Consider the following 23,319-nt stretch of genomic DNA (forward strand, 5'->3'; position numbering starts at 1 on the left):
TACACGTTATTCACTGGTTGACGTACGCGTCGCACGAATATCTCTCGTGCCGTGACAAAACGAAATTCCTCGCGTGGACGAGCCTTCCTTTCACTTCGCAGCTGTCTGCTTTTCAATGAAAATTCGCCTCGCGTTATCGTTGTACGGTAGTGGAAGTTCGGCTTCCAGAAACCCATTAGCGGATGGATGAGTTTCTATCTGTTGACAGCGTTAGTATACACTACGAGGAAAACGAAGAAACGTATTCGTTTTTGTTGGTTGATTTAGAAAGAAGAGGTAAGAGAGATAAAAATAGAGAGAAGGAAAGAGAGTTTGCTGGTTTATACCGGCTATGTACAAGCTCACAAAACGTTTCTCTTATCTGTACTCGGTCGTATAGAGCGACTAAAAGCTCTGACCTATGGCAGTCGGCCAGCGATAGGCTCCACGCATTCCTCCGAGTGCATCCTCCCTGAACGGCCCTGTGCTCGAAGATTTTTTCGAGAACATCACCGTGTCGTCAAAGATGCGTCCGTGCGTACCTATCTGCTTACGTTCACACATATTGGAACCGCGTATTCGTTAGGCTATGGTTACGGTTGATGCGTTTTCTCGTGAACTGACGTTGCGACAAATATGTCAGAACGATCTAAGCCCCTCAGAAGTTAAATCGACAAGTCCGTTTTCCTTAATTTTTCAATTTCGATACACGAGTATCAATTTTCAAAAAACAAATTTCTTACTTCGACGGAGAATTCCATTTACTACAAGAAAATGACGCAGATAATAGGAGATTCTAACGTAAATCGAAACACCGTCATTGCTTTTTCCACTTTTAAGTTTCATCTCATTTATTGACTCATAGTTCCGTTGGGCAGAACAAATGTACATTTTTATGAGAGTAGTCACATCGTTCTTTGGACGTATCATTCGTCAGAGCGACAATTCATTGGAACGCGCATTCGCCGCAGTTATAGCTTAATCGTGCACTCAAATCCTGTCGATTCTTATATTTGTCGATTTACTATTGACTGTACCGACGTGTTTAGTTTCCTAAACGGAGAAAAACCGAATAGTAGTGCAAGGGAGGTTAATAGTCGTCGTTGCGAGAGATACCAATGCATTTCTACACGGCGGATGCGTGTAGGACGCGAGATTGGTCTCGTGCGGGCAAACGTCGTTTCTTCCAGTTCCGTAGGCTCCGCGAGAGTGGGTCGTGGCGCGTTGAACGGATTACCAGCCAGATTTAATGTCATCTGGTCTGCGTGCATTCTTCCCTGTTTTCCAATTACATATTCCGTCTGTTCTTCGAGTCCATCACGACGAATATATTATACATTCTCCCTCGGAAGGGTAGACGAATAACAGAGTCTATAATTTTCCAACGTTGAGTTTCTCCGAAAAGTCTTGGTAGAAATAATTCATTGGCTAGCCCTGGCTGTAAGTCTGTCACACGGAGTAGTTGCGTGGAGGGCACGATCGGTCTTGGTTGAACGAAACGCTCGATTCTTCCACAACTGTAGGCGCTTCGAGTGGGCCGGTGACCACTGAATCAAGAACCCCGGTGCTGCACACACAGGCCACGAGCGCCCACTCGCGCCGCACTCGCCCACGTACGGAGACCAAACCTACCTCGAAGCTACGTAGGTAGTGGCGCGTACACAGCATTCTTCGTATCTATCGAGGTGTAATCCGAATATCGCTTTCGGCTTTGTTCATTCAAATTCGTTCTTCCATTCTTTCAGGATTCTCCGTGAGGATACTTCTTACTAGGCATATAGAATAGGCAAAATACGATACAGGTTTGACAAAACGGATTATCGCGTGTTGGTTGCTTTTTAATTCTCTGTTTCGACAAGATAACGATGTATTGCGATTTATAGAAACTACGAGAGAGAGAGAGAGAGAATGAGAGGAGAAGAGAATAACGGATGTGGTATCGTTTCAGGTGGGGATGAAGCGCGTGTCGCGAGGGCGAGAGGAAGCGGACGCGGAGCATTACCGAGCCTCATCCTCGCTAATGGAACGCCCTTGTCGAGAGTGTCACCACCTCGCGCGGGCTGGGCAGTGCGGATCAACGAGGCGATACTTACTACCCCGAGTCAATCAACTCATTATCAGCAGCAGCAGCAGCAGCAGCAACAGCAACAGCAGCACCATCAGAACCAGCAGCATACATCGAGTCCAGGATCACCGAGAGCCATCGAACAATGGGCTAGCGAGCGGGCAGCGTCGTCGGCTTTATCGGTTCGTCGTTCCACATCACCATCCTCGCCAGAAACAGCAAGGAGACCGGGAACAGGATCGCCGAGAAGGACCCTCTCGTCGTCGAGTCGAGTTAGACCGGGTGGCGCAGGCGGAGGAGGAGGAGGAGGAGGAGGAGGAGGAGGAAGTGGAAGTGGCGGAAGAGGAGCAGAAAGGGGCGCAGAGATCGGTAACGGTATCCATTTCGCGAATCACTGGCAGGAGGAAGAAGAGTTGGAGGCGAAGAAGAAGGAGGAGCACCGGAAGCGTTGCGTGGACGCAGCGGCGCGTTGCCAAGCCGAGCATCTTGAACTGAGAGGTCGGCCGATGTCGCAGAACAATGCGATCGCGCCGCTTTCGCGGCCGCCTTCTTCGCAGACGAACGCGAATGCCGCAAACAACGGTCTCGACACCGCCAGCACAGTCATTACCATCGACAACAGCGCCAACGCCAACTCCGACGACGGAGACGCGCGCTTCGTTCAACAACAGGGCGTCACCGGTGGTCGCGTGCACGATCACAACCGACCGTTTCCGCCACCGAGATTGCCCAGCGTGCACGTCGCGGCCGCCTCGACCACTACCGCGCCTCCCGCAGCCTCGTCGAATCCGAGAGTATTGGTCACCGCTCCGCTCAGTCCGCTCTCGAGCACCTTCCGCAGCAGACCGAGGAACGTCGACATTTCGAACGAGACGAACGCCCGGGGGCTGTTGTCGAACGACACGCCACCGAGGAGTCCCATAAGCGAGGTGAGCCTCACCGTGCCTCGACCGGATGGAGAGAGGGCAATCAACGAGTACGTCGAGGCGCCGTTCAAACATTCGAATCAGGAGCGACGCGTCATCGATGATGAAAACAAACGCGGCGTCGGTACCGATTGCCCGAAGATCGACCGAAGGCATCGTCAGAAGGGTGTGACGGACGCGTCTGTCGCGGCGACGCATCGGTTGCACGCGAGTAGGACTCAAGCGTTTCGCGGATTGATCGCGAGCGGGACGAACGCGACCGCATCCGCGGGCTCGATCGCCGCGAACACCGCGACACCGAACGCCGTGACCAAGCAGCCGGTCTCGTTTACCAAGGAACCGGCCAACAGCCTCGCCTCTAGAACTTACGATCCGGCCGGTTTGTCGATAATGTGCAATTTCTGCGGTCGATGTCGCTGCGAGTCTTGTCGGGAACCACCGCCATTGCCGAGCAAATGGTTGTGCGACAACAAATGCTTCTGCTCCGCCGACACGATCCTCGATTACGCTTCTTGCTTGTGCTGCGTGAAAGGACTGTTTTATCATTGCGTGGACGGGAACGGCGGCAGTGGAATCGACGGGGAGGCGGCCGGGAGCTGCGCGGACGAACCATGCTCCTGTACGGGGAACAGGAGGGCCTCCAGGTGGGCTTGTCTCGGTGCCCTTACCCTCGTCATGCCTTGCTTATTGTGCTACTGGCCGTTCAAGGGCTGCGTCGCTTTGTGCGAAATATGTTACGCCCGGCACGCCGCTCAGGGATGCAGATGCAACCCAAACACGATCGGGAACGCCGGGAATAGGCATCATCCGATCGCCAACGACATCGGGGACTCGAGGGATCCGGAGAAAAGGTTGCTCGACCCGGTTACACCGGAACTCTAATAGTTGGGTATTCCGACACCGGTAATACACGTGGTATATCGCGGTCTCTCGCGAACAGAGACGCCAAGGCTCTTCTATGCACAGGATTATCGAGAGGGAGCAAAATGAAAAATTGCATTAAGTACAAGAGTTGCATTTAAGTCGAGAAACGATATCGAAGATTCTGACGAATTTGTACGTCTGACGTCGCGAGTGTTTTATTTATTATTCTTCCATGCGCGCGCGAAAGTGCGATGCGAGCGAGAGAGTTTGAAAGAGCAAGAACGTGTACGAATGGAAGAATGCGAGTATCGTGTAGCAGTGGTAGGAAGGAAAGGAGGCGAAGGAGGAGTAGGAGGATGGAAGATGGGCGAAGGGTAGAAAGGCGGCGGAGAAAGGGCGAGAAAGATTGACAATGTACTACGCGAGCGTGCGTATAAACGCAGAGACATACCACTTACGTATAGATAGGTCTATACATGATAGAATATATAAATAGTACGCGCACACACAGGGAGAAAATGCGAGCGTGACCAAGCGAATGCGTGGTAACAGTAAGCGAGCGTACGAGAGAGAAAGAAAAGAGAGAGAAAGCGTGAAAGTAAATAGACGAACCACTAAAGTATATTGAACGCGAACACGTGTACGCGCGTGTACACGCGTTCCTGCTGTTACTTTGCTCGAAACGCGTATACACGCGTCTACGCCTAGGTTATAGGTATGTATATTGTATATTACATTTGTATAAAGAAGAAACTTTTCTACGGTTAATTTATTCGTGGCTGTATCGCCAAGTAACACATAAAGTTTCACAGTAGGAGCACGACACGGAGAGAGAGGCGGCGAGAGATGTTTGATCAGCAGGCGGCGAAAGAATTCGGAAGGCGTCCTGCCCGACTGGACTCGATTATTTTCTGAAACCGTGTTCCAGTCGCTTGCATCTCGCGGTAAAATACGTATATAAGAATCGAAAAAGGAAGGAATAAAGATATGGAGGGGAAGAAAAAGGGTGAGGGGGGAGAAGGGGAAGAGACGGAGAAAGAAAGCTCTGAAAAGAAGCATTGTCCGCGTTTCCGAGCGTTTTCCTCCGCTCGGTACACGATGTATACGCTTTTATACTCGTTAACACTGTTGTATCGAGCGGCCCTGTCGAGCGTTAGAGAGCGGTATGACACGAGATCGAGATAATGCACGCGTTCGGGCTGCGTGAGAGCGAGAGCGCTATGTAAGTCTGTAAGAATGAACGGTTGCATCTATATGTGTATCTGTGTGTAAGTGTCGGTGTACGTGCGTATATGTGTATGTATGTATGTACGCGTATATGGGTGTGCTTCATGGGGACGGCGAGAATGCGGGCAGATGGGAAAAGGACAATTGCGTGGGGGCATAAGCGTGAGGAGAAGAGAAGTACGGCACAGGACAGAATGAATCAGGGAAGGGGGAGGAAAGAACACAACACGCCTGAAATCTCTTACGTACGTATACGTATTTATATACGTTAGGTTGTCGGGCGTCGTTTTCCATTTCGTTAATTCTCTTCCTTTTTTCCAGTATTATCTAGTCGTGCGAGTTTAATTAAATATCGTTTCATTAAGGTACGAGGTACAAAGCGATACACGCGTCGTGCGGTGGTGTAGTTGACAGGCCGTTCTGCCGGTGTTGCTCCGCTCTTCTATAACGCGAGAGTGGATTCGCGACTCGGGATCCCCCCTTTTTTTTTTTCTTCTTTCGCTGTTACGAACGCCGATTTAACGTATATACACGGATAATCGCTTTCCTCGTTGATTCGACTCTACTTCTTTGACCAAGATTTTGAAATAATTAACGCCTTCGAGACTCTGGTGTTGTGGAGAGCCGAGCCGCCGCTGCAGCCTGGAGCGGAGTTTAATTGCACGGTAACAGCGCTTCCCACGCGGACGGAATTCACCGAACGAAGGTGTGTTAACTTTCCATTCTTGCTCGAGCGGCTTGATCGTTGAGGTATGTCGACGTTCCACGGGACACCGTCATCCTCACGACCACGATAACGTTCGTTTCTTTTTATTGTCGAGACTGTCTAAACCGTTTTCCCAACAGATACCACCGACACCACCGTTTTATCCATGTTTGAAACGCATCGAACGAAATATACGAGTAGTCCTTGCATTTTTGGCACACTTTGGGAAAGATGAACAAACGATCGAAGACGCGCGTACCGTTAACGCGTACAAAGTCCACAGCGAAAAGTAATTCCTTGGAAGTTGGTAAAGCACGAGAGGGGGGGGGAGGGGGGGGTCGAAAGGTTGGAAAACGCGTCACGGGAGGAGCGATTGCTCGGCGAAGCGGTTTTTCTTCCGATTGTTCGTTCGGCTTCGTTCGTCGCGAAGAGGCAGCGAGAAACGGGAAGAAACCACGCGTCCACTCGTCTGCCGCTGCGTTGACTTTCGAGAGTCGTCCGCGATAGGACCTGTCGCGGAGTGAACGTGGCGGGAAACGATCGAACGTCCAACGAATCGCAACATCCCGAAATCAATCCCCTCTCGTAGGTTCGCCCTTCCAAGTCGAGGGAATAGGAGAACGCATGGTACAGGGAGAACGTTCCGCGGATCGGCCGTAATTGGAAACTTCGGGTGCGTTGATCGTATAGCCTTTCACGACTCGCGAAACCTTCGACGTACACTGATTTGATGTTGCGAGCATATTTGGTGCAAATAAAAAAGATACGACGAGACCATTGGAAACTGTCTTTTAACGACGAGTAATTTCTTTTTTAATTGATCTTCCGAACGGTACTTTATATACACGAGGAACGAAGCGTTTGGCTAAGAAATGCTGAAAAAAAGGTGAATCGGACACGGGCATATTCGTTGAAATACAATTGGAATGGTCGAGATCGACTCACGGGAACATCGAGCCTTGGGGCAAAAAGGTAAAAGTGTTAATCAAGGAGTACGTCGGGACAATCCCATTGATGCGTTTTGTGCATACCTATCCGCGCACCTGTATGTATAATATGTATGGTTGCATGTGTGTGCGCGCGCGTGTCTCGCGAAGCGAAAAGGAAAAATGTATGTTTTTATTAATATTAACTATATATGCTCTGTATATGTCTTGTAAATATTATATATATATATACACATATATGCATATATATATACATATGAATTATATATATACACAAACATGTATATATACATGTATATATATATATATACATATATATTTATGCATTTCTGTTTAACATATTGGAAGCAGTAGTTTGAGGACAGCCAAAATTGTTTCCGATTATTTCGATTCTCCGATTAATTTAGAGATTCGTCTATCGTTCTTTGCAATATCATTTGTCGGGTGCGCAGAGGTTATCACACGAGTCGAGACATCTGATCGATTCCTCCCTGTCTCTCTTGCTTAACATTTTCTCTTCCGTATCATCAATCCTTGGTCTTTCTTTCGACGTTTGCCGCATCGTACTTATAAACAGCGACAGCTTTCGAAATACATTTACAATGGAAATCCTTGCGAAAATTCGAAGAAGAATACTCATCCACCCTTTGTATCATCGCAGCGATAATCTTCTCGTTACTTCGGATAAAATAATAGATCGACGAAATGAGAACGAAGGCAAATAAAATTCGTAACTTGTATGTCTACGTTGTTTGATGGAAAACGATCGAGAGAAAGACAAGGATACAGCCTGCCGCGAGATCAGGAAATCTGTCCAAAATCGTTAGAAAGAAAAACAGATTGCGATAAACAAGGAAAATAAATAGATGTATCAGCGTATCCAGATTCGATCAGTTTCTTCTACGGTGAATAAGCTCTCGTCGCATCAGTATCGTTACCGTGTAGTCTCCTTGCGAAACCTGATTCTTCGGGACATTGTAATCGCAAAGCGTTTAACATCGACGTAACTACGATATATGTCTTACGTGCACGGACGTACAATATTAAAAAAGAACAATGTGGTGTAGAAAACGAAGAAACGTACCAATTCGGTGTATTAATCCCCTCGCCCCCCCCCCTCCATGGATCGATACAAATTCGCCTCAAACTGAACAATCTTTCTACCTTTGATAAATAATATATCGCAATGGCTAATAAAACGGCACAAAGAAAAAAAGAAAAGAGAGAGAGAGAGAGAGAAACAGGAGAATAGAAAAGAACGAAAAATTCCATTACTTCCGGTTGATGCGAATTCGTTACGTCCATAGGAATGCGTTGACGCACATGTTGTTATCTAATTGTTAGTAGATTCAGGTTTATACCGGCAATTGTTAATAAAGTTAGTAAGCAAATACTTTTTTATTTTCTTTTTTTTCTCGCGCGAATTTCGTCCTTATCTTTTTTTTTCATTCTTTATACATGCTTTTTGTAAGAAATAAAATATTTCTGGATTTTCATAGACTCCACTGATAGCCGGAGCTTCGATATTTGAATTCTATCGATTGAAAAAAGTGTTAAAGCTAGCGGGTTGAAAAGTGCGAAAGTTCAGCACTACGAATACTAGTTCGCTATGAATTTATAGTACGTTTAAGAACGTGTCTCGTCGATTTTTACGCATTCATAGGATATTCAAAGATGTAAAATATTGGATCTCAAAATTACATCACGCTCTACGATGTTTCGTATATAAAACAATCTTCTATCGAAGTCCGATCTGTCTGATTATATTCATAAAAGTATGAATTTGCATAAATATCGTCAGTCTAGCGATTCGACTTTAATTGGTCTTGAAGTCGGTTTTATCGATTCGCTCTAATTACTGGAAAGTGGAGATATCTCCTTGCTGCAGCAGTCCCTTCGATTGATAATTAATTCCTGCAATCTTTATCGCGATATAGGAGTCGAAGATGCATTTACTATGAATGAAGAGCGAACATCGTCGTGCAAATTGAATATTCCATGGCGACGAGAATAAGACGTGAAAATACGTCCTCCACCATCTGTTTCGCTTGTTCCTGACCGATTCGTGACAGTTTGAGTTAATCAAAAAGAAGAAGAAGAATAAGAAGATGACGCCGATGAGGAGCTACGTAAGGGAAGGTTGAAAGGGAAAGAGAGAGAGAGAGAGAGAGAGAGAGAAAAAGGGGGTCTGACGAGTCGAAAATAAGAAGAAAGCAAAGTGGCAGGCTGGCTGGTCCAGTGTTGTCACGTGACCGGAAGTGGCCTCTTCCCCACCCTTCAACTCCACCTTCGATGTCGAGACCTGTACACGATCTCCCCTTCCCTCCTTTCTTGGGCTTCATCCGGTTAGCGATGGGCATTAAATTCCGTCCGTTGCAAGTTTTCGAACGATTTAGTCAGACAAAAATCTCCGATAATAATTTGGTTTTAATGGAATGAATGAGCGGCGTTTCCAGTAATTCATAGGAAAAGAGCGATAGATAGAACACAGCGTATGTGCATTTCTTGGAATATTAATTAGACCGTATAGAAATACTAGGAGAATGCGGCGTTATCGCCCCAGTTGTTCGAAATCACTCGAAAACATCTGTGGAATATTAATTCATTAAGGGTCACGTTGCTTTAATACGACATTTCATTCGCAATTTCTTTTTTACCGATCTATGTTATCTAAATACTGTTTTTCAATGTTGTAGCTGCGAAAGGGAATATTTTCCGTCGTTATTTCTTTCACTCAGATCTCAAGTTGAACTTAGAGAAATGTACGCGCTTGTTACAACGCTTCTATACTGACGATCAATTAGGTCCAAAAATATAAAGTTTTAAGAAACTGATAAGTCATATAGCGGTATTTTCAAATAGCTACAAAAATTCGATAGTACGAGAATCAAAGGAACCTGATGAAAGAAGTTCCATTAGAGAATAAGAATATGCGCGAATACATTCTGCAGTTACTGCGATAAATTATTGCTCGGTCCTCGATGAGTTAGCATCTTCCGTAATAACACTAATCAGAATTTGAAGCATCGGTCTTTCACAAATTTGTCCTCGCCGTTTCTTCGAGATTCGATTCGAAGGTTTTGGTCGACACTTTGCGCCGTGCCGTGCTTAAACATACGCACAGTAATTGAACAACGTTCGACGCGATGGAAGTTTTGTCAACGGTCCGAAGCGATTCGGAACGCGTTGATTCCATCGCTATCTCCGGTTACTTATCCCTTCCTCTCCGCACGAACGAACGCATCAACGAGAGGGAAGATTGGCCTGGCTCGCTTTTGCCTCGCTTTGCCTTACCTTGACGACTCGTTCAACCACATTCGAAGAAGTCAAAGCTACCGGAGACGTCCTTTAACCCCTTCTTCCCCTTCACCTTCTGTCCGTCCCGCGAAACTAGTTTCATCCTTTGCTACATATTGTATTAAGGATAAGCACTTATACTCGTACGTGACACGATAATTTCATAGTACCGGCTGATTTAAAGACATTATACGATATGGTACGCGGTGTTTATCGCGTCGCTTTACCTACAGAACGTAAGCAGCGGAGAGACAAAGGTGCAACACGCTGCAGAAAGGTTTCCAGTTCCAGTGGTACAATGCAACAAACAATCTTTGCAGCAGTATTGTGATATATGTCTTGTTCGGTGCAGTTTGACGATATAATCGTTGTTGAAAGAACGTTAAACGGAATATTGGCAAAAAGGTAGGGTGATAAGGTGCACGGTTCTATGTGACACGATGATACAAGGCGCCAAAGAGAAACAAACGGATGGACAATTTGTTACAGGGCGCAACAACTTGTTCGCACGAATGCAATTCTAAACGACAAGGAAATACGTGTTAGTCTATGATTACAGCGGATACGTGCTCTAACGAACTATCGTTTTCACGAATACGTTAGAACAATCAAGTATGCGAAGATTACAGGGAAAGGGCGTGACAAGAACAATTCTGTTGTTGATTTTTTAACTTTGATGTTATTCAGCGATTAAAAGCATGTACATTGATATGACGTACTTAAAAGGGAGAACATCCTATTCGATAAGAAGATAAGCATTTTAGCAGTAGATTAGAAATTGATGATGTTACGTTGATAAGATATTGGACTTTCAAATTGCTAAATGTGACTTATCCTATTCTTGCTCTATGGTTTTCGTGTAGATACGCGTGAGATTTTATTCGTCGGAAGGATGGTTCGTCGATAGTTCAATTCCTAAGACATAAGAGATCGATTGTTGGAAAGAGGACGAGGCAAACTTAATTCAGAGTGAATCCTTGCCCTGATTAGTTCACAATACTTCAATAGTTTTTCTCGCGTCATGCGTAACTCGGAAATGTTCCATCGGAGCAGCAGTCCAAGTGATCGAACGCGCCATTCGACGCGACAGAAGAGTCAAATAGAAGCGACCATTGTACACATGCGTTCGAAGCGCATCGTCCCGGAAACGCAAAAATCCGAACCAATAATGCGGTCGGGAAAAGAATCGAGACTGATAGAGAGGTGTTCGTGGAATGCTCGCGATATTCCGAGAATCGCGTGATATTTCCAGTGTCGTTCTACGAACGACGTATTGATCAGTGATTCGTGCATGTGGTAGGTGAAACGGAGGATGGAACGAGCTATCGCGGCTGTCACTCGCGCGCGAGTCGCTGATAAACATTTCACGAAAATGAACGAGTAGCGGAGAGGGAGAGGATTTCGTGAAATTTTGAAAGAGTGGAGTGCGATCGAGGTATCTGAAGCAGCCAGACGCTTTTACGGTCGATCAGGTTTATCGGGCAGGGAATTAAAAGCGAAGCATCCGGGGACGAAACGAAGGCGAGAAGCGTTCGTCGCCGAGCGATTTTATAGGGATCCGTCGTAAGAATTTATTATCGCGTCAGGGTAATGGGAGAGCCAAGGTCACGTGGAGAGAGAGAGAGAGAGAGGGGGGGGGGAGAAGGAAGAGGGAAAGATCTACGAGCCATCGGTTACACAAATATGACTTACGATCTAACAGGACAGATTAAGCTCAATATTGTGCTGATACGATATACAGAAATTTATTACCGTGAAAGAGAGATTAGAATGAGCGAGGTCGCGGTACGTTTTTCGCGATCCAGTGGAAAGGAAGCGTGTATTTAAAATGATCCATCGATGAAAACGATCGATATACGTACTTCCTAAAAAAAAAAAAAAAAAAAATAGGATACATATTTTGATAATAAACCCAATCTTGATTCGCCTCGTTGAAGTTAAGTCGCGAGGATTAAGAACGATAGAAAATATCGTACAAGTTGCACCCGATTATCGAATTCTCGTGCATCGAAGGCAGATATCAAGGACACGATATGTGGAAGTAACCGCACGGATTCCAAAGAGAAGGTCGTCCGTGCTTTAGTGCGCGCCTTAAAGTACCTGGACACTGTGCAGACGTCTTCTTTTCGTCGACGCAGCTTCGGTCGAATCATACAGAGGAGGATGAACGGGATCTTTTTTCTCGATCTGACGCGATAAATGCAATAGCAACGTGCGGTTAGCGGGGTTAGTGTGATGTTTTCGCGACAGGGCGTGCGAGTGTTCTATATTAAACTCGGCGAACGCGGGTAGGCCGATTGCGAAACGGACGGCTGATATTTTCGTTACATCGCACGAGTAACTGCTTCCGGCCGAGCATATCCTCCCTCTCTCTCTCTTTCTCTCTCTTGGTTGCTCTCTCCACGGCCGGCGTCCTTCCACTCGCATCCTGCTTTTCTACTCGCTCACCCGCTGACAGACTCTATTTTTCTCGCTCTGCTCGCTAGCTCCCTTATTTGCCGGCTCGTTCTTCTCTCTCTCTCTCTCTCTCTTTCTTGCGTCACGCCGTGCGTTCCTGTCTCCTCTCTCTAATCGCCCTCTTACTCTCTCTCCATCTCTCTGTCTCTCTCTCCTTTCCTTCTCCTTCTTCGTTCTTTTCTCCTTCTCTTTCTTCGTTCTTGCGCGCACGAGAGATCGAGCAGATGCCCGTGCTTCAGCCGGCCGGAAACACCTACGCATCATGGCAGCGTGCGAGGTAGCAAAGCTCAGCGATGGGAACGAACGCCACGCGAAGCTTCCTCTTGCTTCTCGGTAACAAACGAAGGGCTCGCACGCGTCATAACGAAAATGATCCGTGCCAAATTTTTTGACTCCTGGAAGGAAGAATCTTCTATCATGCACCTAAAACAGAAAATTATACGTTTCAACAACGATCTTTCTATACATTTCTCAAAATCCAGACACTTGTTACCGATGAAAAAGCTTCATCTTTCGCGGAGTTTTTTTATAACGCTGCTTGGCTTTGTCTTAGTTTGTATCATCGGAATGTAGACAGTACACTTGAAACCTTACAACAGAATACTGTAAATGTTTCTTCTGTAGGAATTATTTCCTAGAAATCAGCAATTATAATCGTGCCTGTGATCGATTCCTTGTCAATTTTCAACGGCATAGCAAACATTAAGTATCATATCTGATTTCTGTTAATTCTATCCTTTATGAAATTCATCTTGTAAACAAGACTGTTGTTAATGTAACACCAATTGTATTAAATAGATCTGAAAGTGATATGAAATCTTGAACATCACAGAGGGTTGTCACGTTCCAACTACATCGCTAATCTGCGAAATAGCGACGGGATCGATTCAGGATCCTATCTTTGAAAAGAATTCAACAACTCGATAGAAGAATATTGTCGCGATGTATATTGTACTATTAATTGTTCGCAATCCTGCTTACAGTAATATAATATTGATATTCGTGAGTTAATGGTCGCACGGTATTGAATTTGTAATAAATGCTATAATGAGCTCCGCAAACGGATGTTGGTTCATCGCTAATGAGAACTAGACAAGCGATATAGATAGAAGGAGACTATGAGAGCTCGCTTCCGTTCTCGGTAATTTTGTCAGTAATGGGTATAACAAGAAGAAAAAGCAAACGTTACCTTATATAATTTGTTAACACGCATAATACAAACAGCAGATGCAATTTATATACCAACAGATATAATTTATGTACGAACACATTGTTCTAAAGTCACCGCGTTTGAACAACGAATGAGTTCTGAACAATAACGATGATAGGAACAATTATAATAAAATAATGTAATTTATAAATGAAGATCAAGTTAAAAATGAAGCAATGGTTCAATTTAAATTGCTCATTTCAAAAATGTTCAAAATTAAGTAAGAGTCATTGATTCGAAAGAATCTTGACACTGTCGCTAACCCCGTTTTGGTTTCTTCCTTCGGTTGTGTTACGAAGCTCAACAGTTTTTCTACGTGTTTCTTTCATAGATACAGATATCGTGTCACAATGTTGGTCGAACAATGATTGATTCGCTTCGCTTCTTCTTCCTTCCTCTACCTTTTTATATCGCTAGATCAACCAGAAAAGGCTGTCTCCTTGCCATTGCAATCTTCCAGAGAATCCTTGTCGCGTTTGGATATTATAATGTTTTTCTTGATAGATCGATATTGTCGAAGAAATTTCTACTTGTACTTTATTCTTGTTTTCTCGTTACACTTCAAGGCGCAAATTTTCAAATTAAAATTTTAATGTATTTTGAATTCTTCGCGGGCCGAAAGATTACTCGTGGCGCCACCTACTCGAAACACCTATTACACTAGAAACGCATATGATATTCAGAAAAGATAATAGTACATATCTTCGTTTTCAACGTTTATTGAATGAAAGACAAGTAAATAAAGGGTGCATTATTTATTTATTTACATAGAAATGAATTGCAAACATTTTTAAACCTAAAACATTTTTAAACATTGTAACCTAATACATTTTTCTAGGTTAACTTATAGGAAACTTTTGATAATATTTTTATCATTAGCATTCGCTTGCTTTTCTACGGTGTATCGTACATCATGTGTCAGCAACTGTAATGCTTATTAAAACATGCATGCGAGATGCTACAAATACAAACTGCTGAAATTTTAAGAACGATCTGTTTTATTAGGAATTGTTCATATTATCCGGTTGAAACAACGAAAACTAAAGAATCCTTGCTTTTGAAGGAAATATTCTTAAACTGATCTTTTTTTATAACAATATTAGACTTCCATTTTATATTTAAATTATAACAAACCAAAACAAAAAACTGGAATCCGCTACTTAATTCACAAGAGGTATACATTAGTGTGCATGAAATGAGACGTTATTGCTTATCGAAGTAAGCTTGCCTCCGCGAAGAATGGAACGCGGGGGATTCGAGGAATGCGAGGTGCGTGTAACAGGCGTGACCTTCCCAAGGTCAGACGGTGTGTAAAGGAACAATGCACACGGGACTTGATCCGTGGTAGTCTACTGCGATACAATACGACTGGTAACAGCAATTACGGTTTCAACCGAAGGAAACACTGTGTGTCCGTGCCTTTGATCATTCAGCTATTCATAGATGCAAACACTGCTGATGTCACTTACTATCATTCAAAAATGTTCCATCAATACAAGTTGCACATTCTCGTAAAACTAGAATTTTTTTATAACATAATTTTTGTAATATAATTTGAAAACAAAGATTCTTGTTGTTTTATACTAAAAGACTATGAATATTCTTACATCTCTTTTAATATCTTACTTATACGTTGCGTATAAGTATTGATTCCATATAAGTTTAGTAAAAAATTTAACTTGTCTACGTCTACTTGACTGTAAACTGATTTTTAAGTTTTATTTTTTATTTATTTTCATTCTATTTTACATCGCTTGCATTTGTAATGTTTAATAAAAATATAAATTAATAATTTTTTAATTTCAATTCGCTTTGCATTTTATCTTTTCAAATTATCGATTGTACTTGCCTGATATATTTTAAAATTAATCCAGCGCCAAGATTACAATTTTAAAATGGAACTAACAGTGCACTCTAGTGGCAAACGTCCAAATTTAATATTGCTTAAAATAAAGACTTGAATCTTTCAAGTGCTTTTCTACTGGTAACAAACTTCTTCGCGCCAAATCTTTCATCTCAACATACGTGAATGTAAACACTTAATACATGCTGCTAAATTTTCTAAACGTTATTTGTACTGAAATAAAATGTGGTGTGTAGTGAATTTCTCTAGATCTTCTTTTAAATTATATATTCTTTTTAATTAGAAAATATAACAAATATAGCAAATATAGATCTAATGAATTGGACGGATTTACCAAAAGAAATCAACGAAGATTTTGTTTCATACAAAGGAGATTATGATTTTCCGCAGTATCTATCTGATGAAAAAGAGTGGGTCAATTTCAAACATAAAAACTTTGAAGGTGGATTAAAACATTAAATGCAATAATTGATAAGTAGTATAAATTTTAAATATATCATTATATAAATATTATGTATTATTACAAGCACAGTAAATTATTTTAGATAATATAGAAATTTTTGAACCCTTCTTAATAATGGAATTGTATAGATTTATACCTTATTTTGAGGGTAAACATGTCAAATTTCATCCTCTCAATATGCCTTATATTAAAATAAGAAAAATAGAAATAGTCGGATTTGTGATAGATGTTTCTGAAGATCCTAAATATTATGAATATCATGGTAAGTAATATAAACTATGTGAATTGACAAGTAATATCTGTAAGCTTTAATAAAGGTCTTTGCGTTAAACAAGTAATTTAAATAAAAATTGTTATAGTTGATGATGGAACAGGAAATATTATTATTTATTATGAGAAAGAAGATTTCAAAAGAGCTGCATTGCGAAGAAAGAAAATTGACATTAAATATAATAAAAGTGCAAAGAATATAGATATTAAATCGTTAAAAACTCAAAAGTGCCCAAAACATTTACCAAATCCCCGTCCGAAATTTGTGTATTCTCCTGGGACAAGTATATCTGATATAGCTGTAAGTGATAAAATGTAATTTTAACTGTAATATATGAAAGATCAAGATAATATTAACGTATATATTTATTATATAGATTTTTGAACATAATTGGTCACTGGAGACAAATAATGGGACATTGGGTAGAAAACTAAAACGTTGTGCTCATGTACATGCAGTAGGTTACTGTACATTCGATTTTATGTACACAAAGAAATCAAGTGAAGAAATTACATGTGAAGATTTATTTAATGCCAAACTATATTTTCTTGCAAACAGAATTACTTGCATAAGTGAACACAAATATAATAAAATATTGCTTTTGTGGATAAATACAGTTGTTAGAAGACGATATGATGAAAATTTAAATGAAACAGCATCTTCTTCCAAAACATAGAAATAAAAGTAGATTCTACTATATTTTACAGATATAAAATGTGACAATTCTATACAATTGTTAAATGATGGAATAAAACAATTATAATGGTACTAGATATATTACTGAAAAAGCATTTATTTAGAACATTTTGGATGCATTATTCATGTGTTAAATATTATATATCGAATTAAAAATTTTTTATTGTTAATTAAATTGAAAATTCACACACAATGAAAGGTTACATGGCAATGTCTTTTTTCAATAAATGCACATTTGATTGTTTCAGATTGTGATATATTTATATATAAATGGAAATTTTAGGTAACAGAATTGTCTATTTCACTTATATTAGCTCTAGGTGTTACACTGGCTGTTACTATTTCATTAACCAATTCGTTGTCATTGTTTGTGACTAATTCTGTTTTACTTGACATCATTATTAGCTTATGATACTGACATCCAGTTAAGGGCAAATGTGGTGCTATTTCGCTTGGCTCTACAAAAAGTGATGGTGGAACCTAAAAAAAATTAATTTCTGGTTCATTCTAATTGTTATTTTGTTTATGTAGTAGAATAGAGACTTCATAGAAACTCAGGAGTTTGGTTATCCATAAAATATCAATAAACAGTACGTTTAAAAAAGCACAGTCTATATCTTAAGAGAAACACAGTACATTTTAAAAGGACAAGCAAAAAATAAATTTAATATGTATGTAACATTTTATATAATATTATAATAATATTGTGTTTAATCTCATTTCAATTAGAAAAAAATTCACCAACATTTTATTGAAATTTTTATTAACAAAAAATGAAAATAAAAATGTTTTGTCATTGCATTGCAAGGCAATATAAATTTTGAAAGCAAAATCACTGACATGTCATGTTATTGGTATGGATAAAACATGAGCTGTTATAGTTTTGTTCTAGAGTATTGTTTGTATTAAAACTATATTAAACAATTACTTACACGTATTTCTTCAACCCTGGCTTCTCTTGATGTATATTCTCTTAATATATAATCTTGACCAAATTCATGATACAGCCGCGTATCATTTATCCTCAACATTACACCATCAATTCTCAGAAAATATCTCAATAAAATGAAAAAGCTAGTTGGCATAACTCGCTATTTAAATCAGTAAATAAAATTAGGATAAAACAAGTTATATACTTCTTTTTTAGGACAAATGTATTCATATAGTGACTTACAATTTTTACAGAGCAAACTGCAATGCCATTATCATGAAGTTCATCTTCAAACAATGTTAAATCATGATAAAACAGGATTTTATCTCTCCTTTTTAATTTATCCACGTCAATTCGTTCATTAGTTTCCTGAATTTCAAAATTAGATATCGTCCCAGTATAATTACTGGTAAATGTCCAATCAAATGGTTTTACTTTTTCTTCCAAATATTCACTGCTTTCTGATCTATGGAATAATATATATATATACATACATGTATTATTATTACTATTAAAAAATGTATTGATAAATAAAGTGAATACATATGAGTATACATATCTGTACCTGGATTCTTTCCAAGCTTCTGCACATGCTAATTGAATATTAATTTTTCCATTTGATACAGTTCTCAAAGCATCTAATGCATTGAATTGCATGGATGCACCATCCTGATGTTTTAAAGTTAATATATTATTTGGAAATACCATGTCTGGCATGTGCGGCAATTCTAAGGTACGGCTGAAACTGTAGAAGTATTTATATAATATAATTCACCACAATTCTATACATAATCAAAGTTATCTAATGTACATGCAAAATTGACAGGCATCAGCATCCTTATCGCCACAACCATTTTCACTCTTAGAACATTTAGAATGAAGTATGTGTGACTGCGTGTATTTGATATGCCACGGAGGAAATACATGTTCTTCTTGATTAACAGGAAGCCTCAAAATGTCAATTCCACCATGAACTTTCACTGCTGTCATGATCTAAAATATATTTATTATAGAACATATTACATTGATACAAATTAAAAAATTTACACAATAACCACATTTGAAAGATATTTGTCTATCTATGTAACATAATTATAAATATTAATACAATTTAGATTTATGGAAATTGAATGAAACAATAGATAATCTATATAATTAATTAAGAATAAAGTAGAATGTTTATAGATATTGATTCAATAACCTAACAAAATGGCATATTCGCTTGCATGTTTTAACCGTAACATTTTGCATCTTTATTATATTATAATGCAATACTAGATTTTATGTATTTTAATGTATTTTATAATTAATACCAGATTTATTTTTATTTCATTAACTGTTATAATAATATTCTATAAACTGTCACATACTGTTTGTATATACATAAGGTATACTCACGAAAACTAGTTATTAAGCTTAATTATTAAATTTATAGTCAAATAACATCACGGATGTTATTCCAATTATCTAGCGATCGCTGCTATTTTTGTTTGAATAATTATTCGTTTCCTTATTGAAAATTTCTTTCGAACATGACAATCGCAGTCTGTTCATAATACTTCATTACCGACTGTACGCAGAGCGCTTACTTGCAAAAATTGTATACCTTTTATAAAATATATGTACAATGTATGTAAGTACTTACATATTTCCATATTAAAAATAACATTTCATTGCAATATTATCAACATATTTTTTTAGTATAGGCCAATCTGAATTACAAAATATATATTTTCTCCACGAAAATGTGTTCATAATAAATTACCGTGAATGTAGTATAAAAAATTAAAACTTTTGGTATGTTTGGATTGCTAACTAAAATGTTCTCAAAAATAAAATATTAGAATGACTGAAAAGATTAGAATGAATTTAAATAAGTAAAATTTAAGTATATGATAGGAGAAGATCATGTAATTATCAAACACCAGGCACTGCTTAAAAATATGTAATATCGATCATATCTAAAGATACTTGACAAAATTGAATTCTGGGCGAAGTTTTAAGACCACAGTTCCTTCGCTCTTCCGTACGGAAATAACCGAAGTGATTGTAGAAGATTCGGGTGAACCCAATCAGTCTCCCTCGAGTATAAGAAGCAGTTACGTGTTTCGCAAAACGCGTGTGTTTAAAATGTCGATCAAAAAGTCTGATTTATCTGTGGGATTTACTGAAGAAAATGTCGGACAAACTACAGGAGAAAGAAGATTGTTTCAGAAGCAACATATACAAAAAATCAAGTCGATCGCTGGTCACGTTGGACTTTTGATTGCATTGATGCTTTATACAGCAATTGGTGGTTTAGTAAGTTAAACTTTTAAACGTGCACGTTTAAATTAAAAAAACTAAATAGAAATAGCTACTGCATTTTTCGTCAAATAATTATATAAAGTTGCTGTTAAATATGAAAAGAACAATTGGATGAAAAATTACTCTTTTATAAATAATTACGCGTTAAAGGAATGTTATAAATAATGTAAAAATGTATAGAAAGATTTTTAATGACAAATGGTATTTTGTTGATATTATTAAACATACCAATGAATATTCCAATTTTTTAACTATTTATTTACGCAAGTTTATAGAATGTAATATTTACAGAAATAACAACGCGGATCTGGATTTCCATTTGGTGTCTTTATTTTTAGCAATTGACCAATCGCATGGCTCGATGCGATTAATACTAACCTCCTTTGTTAAACGTTTACATATATTGTTTATCTTTTAGTTTGCAATTTTTAAAAAATGAATTTGTATGTTATCTTTGAAAGAATATTACCTAGTAATAAACTCACGGAATAAAATAATTAGCGACATTATCAAAATGCAAACCGAACATATATTTGAAGCACGTAAAATGATATTGGAAGACCAACCACTTGAGAGTCAAGAGGTTTACAAACAAGTGTATTAAATGTCGTTAGTAAACAAAGTTAATTTCTTACATTAGAACTATGCTATTCTAGAACAATGTTGAAATATATAAATCATAAAATAATTTGGTGGAATTTATTATTATAATTTTCATTAACAGGTTTTTCGGCATATCGAACTTCCGGCAGAATTAGCACGTTTGGAAGTTTTGCGCGCCAATTTACGTGCTGAAAGATATTCATTCGTCAATGCGGTTTCCAACAATACCGATGTGTCAAATTTACGCACATTGGTAAGTCGGTGATTTCAACATTGATGGTGCACCTTCAAATTTCGATTCGAAATACTCACTTGGTGGAGGTGATCAAAATCGAACCGATATTTTGAAACGTACCAATCGTTTTTGAATAGTTAGAAAGAATGCGATGCAAGGGATGTTTACAGGTTAGCGTAAAATTACGTGCTTACGAAGAGGCAGTCCAGAAAGCAGCACAAGGTGGTTTGTTGGTCTCTTTCGTGACAGACACAATAGACCAAGAAAATCGAGATACGACAGATTTACAGCCGATCGTAACTGAAAGATGGAGTGTTTTTCAAGCCGTATTTTTCGCAAGCACTGTTCTTACAACGATTGGTAATGAATAACAATTAAACGTGTAATTTAAATCTAAGTTGATTTATGATTTATGATTTATGAATCAAGAGATTGTGCTTGTAACAGTTTCCTAACATATAATACAATTAGGTACGAATTAATGTAATTTTAAAAACACGAAATTCACAGGTAGATTAAGTGGACGAACAACAAATACTGTTTCTATATTTTTGTTTGTTTGGTTGTTCTTTCCTTTTTTTTTCTTTTGTTGTTTTAAGGATATGGGAACGTTGTACCATCTACTAATCTGGGAAGGATGTTCTGCATCTTATTCGCATTCGTTGGCATACCTTTGACATTGATAGTAATAGCTGATTGGGGGAAACTATTCGCTGGAGGTGTAGTTAAAATCGCATTAACCCTAAAATCGAAACTCCCGCTTCACTTTTCTTTTCCCTGCGTTCCGACAAATTTAGCAGGAAGGCGATCGCTTGGTAAGTTCGATTAACTCATTTGAATTATATTAAGTTCAATAGAGAAAGTATTAAATAGAGAAAGCCATTAGGTGGTATTGATAAAATCCGCATTCACTTAGTTGCCAACCCAATAAAACGATAACCAACTTTATATTCGAATTAGTATATTCATAATACTCTTGATATTATTATATATCGTTTTTTTTGCACGTTATACAAATTGCATTATAAATTTTTATACAAAAATATAAAGTTGCATATTCTTTTTATAGGAGCATTTACAGCGATTGTTTTACTTTTTTTATACCTCGCTTGCGGTGCAGGTATGTTCATGTTATGGGAAGATGACTGGAATTTTTTTGATGGATTTTATTTTTGTTTTGTCACTATGACCACGATAGGATTCGGTGACTTAGTACCGAGTAAGTATTAAAATACATGTTACACTTAAAAGAGTTTTTGAAATATCACGCGGACCCACGACGTAATAAGTAGTTTTTACTTTACGTTCGAAAGGATACTGTTATTCGTACCCACGTAGTGCGTATTTATAGATTATTATTTATATACCTTCTGTTATCGTCTTTTTATAGAGAAACCGAAATACACGTTACTATGTACTCTATATATCTTGGTTGGTTTGGCGTTGACGAGTACTATTATTGAGCTTGTAAGTCGACAATATGCTCAATCATGGAGAAGATTGCAAAGGCTCAGTGGGCCATTGGCTGAAACTATTCGCAGACTAGGTGAACAGGCTGGAGGCGATATGTCCGCGCTGCATTCAGATCTTAGGTAATCATGATGAATTATATTGTTTATAATAATAATCTTTGAATGTTTTCATATTATTGTTAATTTTAGAAAAGTTTTGACAGTGATATCAATGCCGCGCTTAAAATGGTCAACATCTTTTAATCGAGAAGATTCGAAAGATCAAAAATGGGAAGAAGCAGTAGAAGCTGTGCTTCGTGATATAGCTGCGAATGCTAATAATACCCAGCCAAAGAAAAAACAGATAATGCAAATTGTTATTTATGAGTCGAGTGTCTGACTGAAAGCAAGATTTATAATTCGACTGTTTATTCCTTTTGAAATAAGTTTATAATATTCGATGTACATGTGCTATCTTTACTTAAACTTAAAAATTTTACCCGCGTGAACTGCGCGCGTCGGTAGATTAACCCGCGAACGCGCAGAAACCGTTAACCCTGAGTTCGATCAGTAGTTCTAATGTTGAACTACCCTGATCGACGAAAACAATAATTCGTAGACGAGCAATCACTAAATTTAGAAATTATAGCACCGCACGAAGCAGGACAAAGGACGTTGTTCTGCATTCGTTGTCGGCTCTCACAGTGACGTCTACGTTGGTTAAATCGGTGATAATTTCGGTCCAATGGTCCAGATCGTGCAAAATAGAACCGACCGACCATCAGCTATTGTGTGCATTGCGTATCGTGTGCGTACTTAA

The 23,319-nt window shown here is 39.4% G+C and overlaps 5 protein-coding genes across 9 annotated transcripts in view; 3 read left to right on the forward strand and 2 right to left on the reverse strand.

The window, feature by feature from the left end:
• The window catches only part of LOC126871069 (uncharacterized), a gene marked incomplete at its 5' end in the record, with an annotated part of 31,331 nt that extends 23,224 nt beyond the window's left edge, over positions 1 to 8,107 (forward strand). The window contains one exon of the mRNA XM_050629441.1: positions 1,928 to 8,107. Within this exon, the coding sequence (XP_050485398.1) occupies positions 1,928 to 3,852 (1,925 nt within the window). The remainder of the gene's footprint in view (positions 1 to 1,927) is intronic.
• Positions 1 to 23,319, reverse strand: part of LOC126871038 (60S ribosomal protein L27a) — a 112,104-nt gene that overhangs the window by 72,353 nt on the left and 16,432 nt on the right. The window lies entirely within an intron of this gene.
• Positions 15,546 to 17,219, forward strand: LOC126871033 (uncharacterized). The gene is made up of 5 exons (XM_050629386.1): positions 15,546 to 15,770; positions 15,844 to 15,984; positions 16,088 to 16,267; positions 16,365 to 16,576; positions 16,653 to 17,219. The coding sequence occupies exons 1-5, from the start codon at positions 15,725 to 15,727 to the stop codon at positions 16,950 to 16,952; spliced, it is 879 nt and encodes a 292-aa protein (XP_050485343.1). The 5' UTR covers positions 15,546 to 15,724; the 3' UTR covers positions 16,953 to 17,219.
• On the reverse strand, positions 17,207 to 22,280 carry LOC126871032 (TIP41-like protein). Of its 5 annotated transcripts, none has more exons than XM_050629384.1 (6): positions 22,153 to 22,280; positions 18,715 to 18,896; positions 18,469 to 18,648; positions 18,147 to 18,369; positions 17,905 to 18,063; positions 17,207 to 17,452 (listed from the first exon to the last, which is right to left on the reverse strand). In XM_050629384.1, exons 2-6 carry the CDS (start codon positions 18,891 to 18,893, stop codon positions 17,252 to 17,254), a joined length of 942 nt encoding a protein of 313 aa, XP_050485341.1. In that variant the 5' UTR covers positions 18,894 to 18,896; positions 22,153 to 22,280; the 3' UTR covers positions 17,207 to 17,251. The 5 variants fall into 5 exon arrangements, with proteins under 5 accessions (XP_050485341.1, XP_050485337.1, XP_050485338.1 ...); XM_050629380.1 differs by lacking the exon at positions 22,153 to 22,280 and adding an exon at positions 21,720 to 21,743; XM_050629381.1 differs by lacking the exon at positions 22,153 to 22,280 and adding an exon at positions 19,302 to 19,469.
• On the forward strand, positions 19,655 to 22,376 carry LOC126871034 (TWiK family of potassium channels protein 7). The gene is made up of 5 exons (XM_050629387.1): positions 19,655 to 20,204; positions 20,935 to 21,066; positions 21,219 to 21,408; positions 21,648 to 21,863; positions 22,118 to 22,376. The coding sequence occupies exons 1-5, from the start codon at positions 20,034 to 20,036 to the stop codon at positions 22,276 to 22,278; spliced, it is 870 nt and encodes a 289-aa protein (XP_050485344.1). The 5' UTR covers positions 19,655 to 20,033; the 3' UTR covers positions 22,279 to 22,376.

This window comes from Bombus huntii, chromosome 11, assembly GCF_024542735.1.
Source record: "Bombus huntii isolate Logan2020A chromosome 11, iyBomHunt1.1, whole genome shotgun sequence".
In the NCBI taxonomy this organism is placed as follows: Eukaryota; Metazoa; Arthropoda; class Insecta; order Hymenoptera; family Apidae; genus Bombus; species Bombus huntii.

What these genes read in the sequence shown, in the direction of transcription:
- LOC126871032 (XM_050629380.1), bottom strand. An exon ending in GAAGCTTGGAAAGAATCCAG is followed by an intron (nt 18,370 to 18,468) that starts GTACAGATATGT and finishes ATTATTCCATAG; the next exon opens with ATCAGAAAGCAGTGAATATT. An exon ending in CCAGGGTTGAAGAAATACGT is followed by an intron (nt 17,453 to 17,904) that starts GTAAGTAATTGT and finishes AATTTTTTTTAG; the next exon opens with GTTCCACCATCACTTTTTGT.
- LOC126871034 (XM_050629387.1), top strand. Translation starts at nt 20,034, where the DNA reads ATGTCGATCAAAAAGTCTGATTTATCTGTGGGATTTACTGAAGAAAAT. An exon ending in ATACAGCAATTGGTGGTTTA is followed by an intron (nt 20,205 to 20,934) that starts GTAAGTTAAACT and finishes TTTCATTAACAG; the next exon opens with GTTTTTCGGCATATCGAACT. An exon ending in CACTGTTCTTACAACGATTG is followed by an intron (nt 21,409 to 21,647) that starts GTAATGAATAAC and finishes TGTTGTTTTAAG; the next exon opens with GATATGGGAACGTTGTACCA.
- LOC126871033 (XM_050629386.1), top strand. Translation starts at nt 15,725, where the DNA reads ATGCTGCTAAATTTTCTAAACGTTATTTGTACTGAAATAAAATGTG. An exon ending in CAAACATAAAAACTTTGAAG is followed by an intron (nt 15,985 to 16,087) that starts GTGGATTAAAAC and finishes AAATTATTTTAG; the next exon opens with ATAATATAGAAATTTTTGAA. An exon ending in TAAATATTATGAATATCATG is followed by an intron (nt 16,268 to 16,364) that starts GTAAGTAATATA and finishes AAATTGTTATAG; the next exon opens with TTGATGATGGAACAGGAAAT.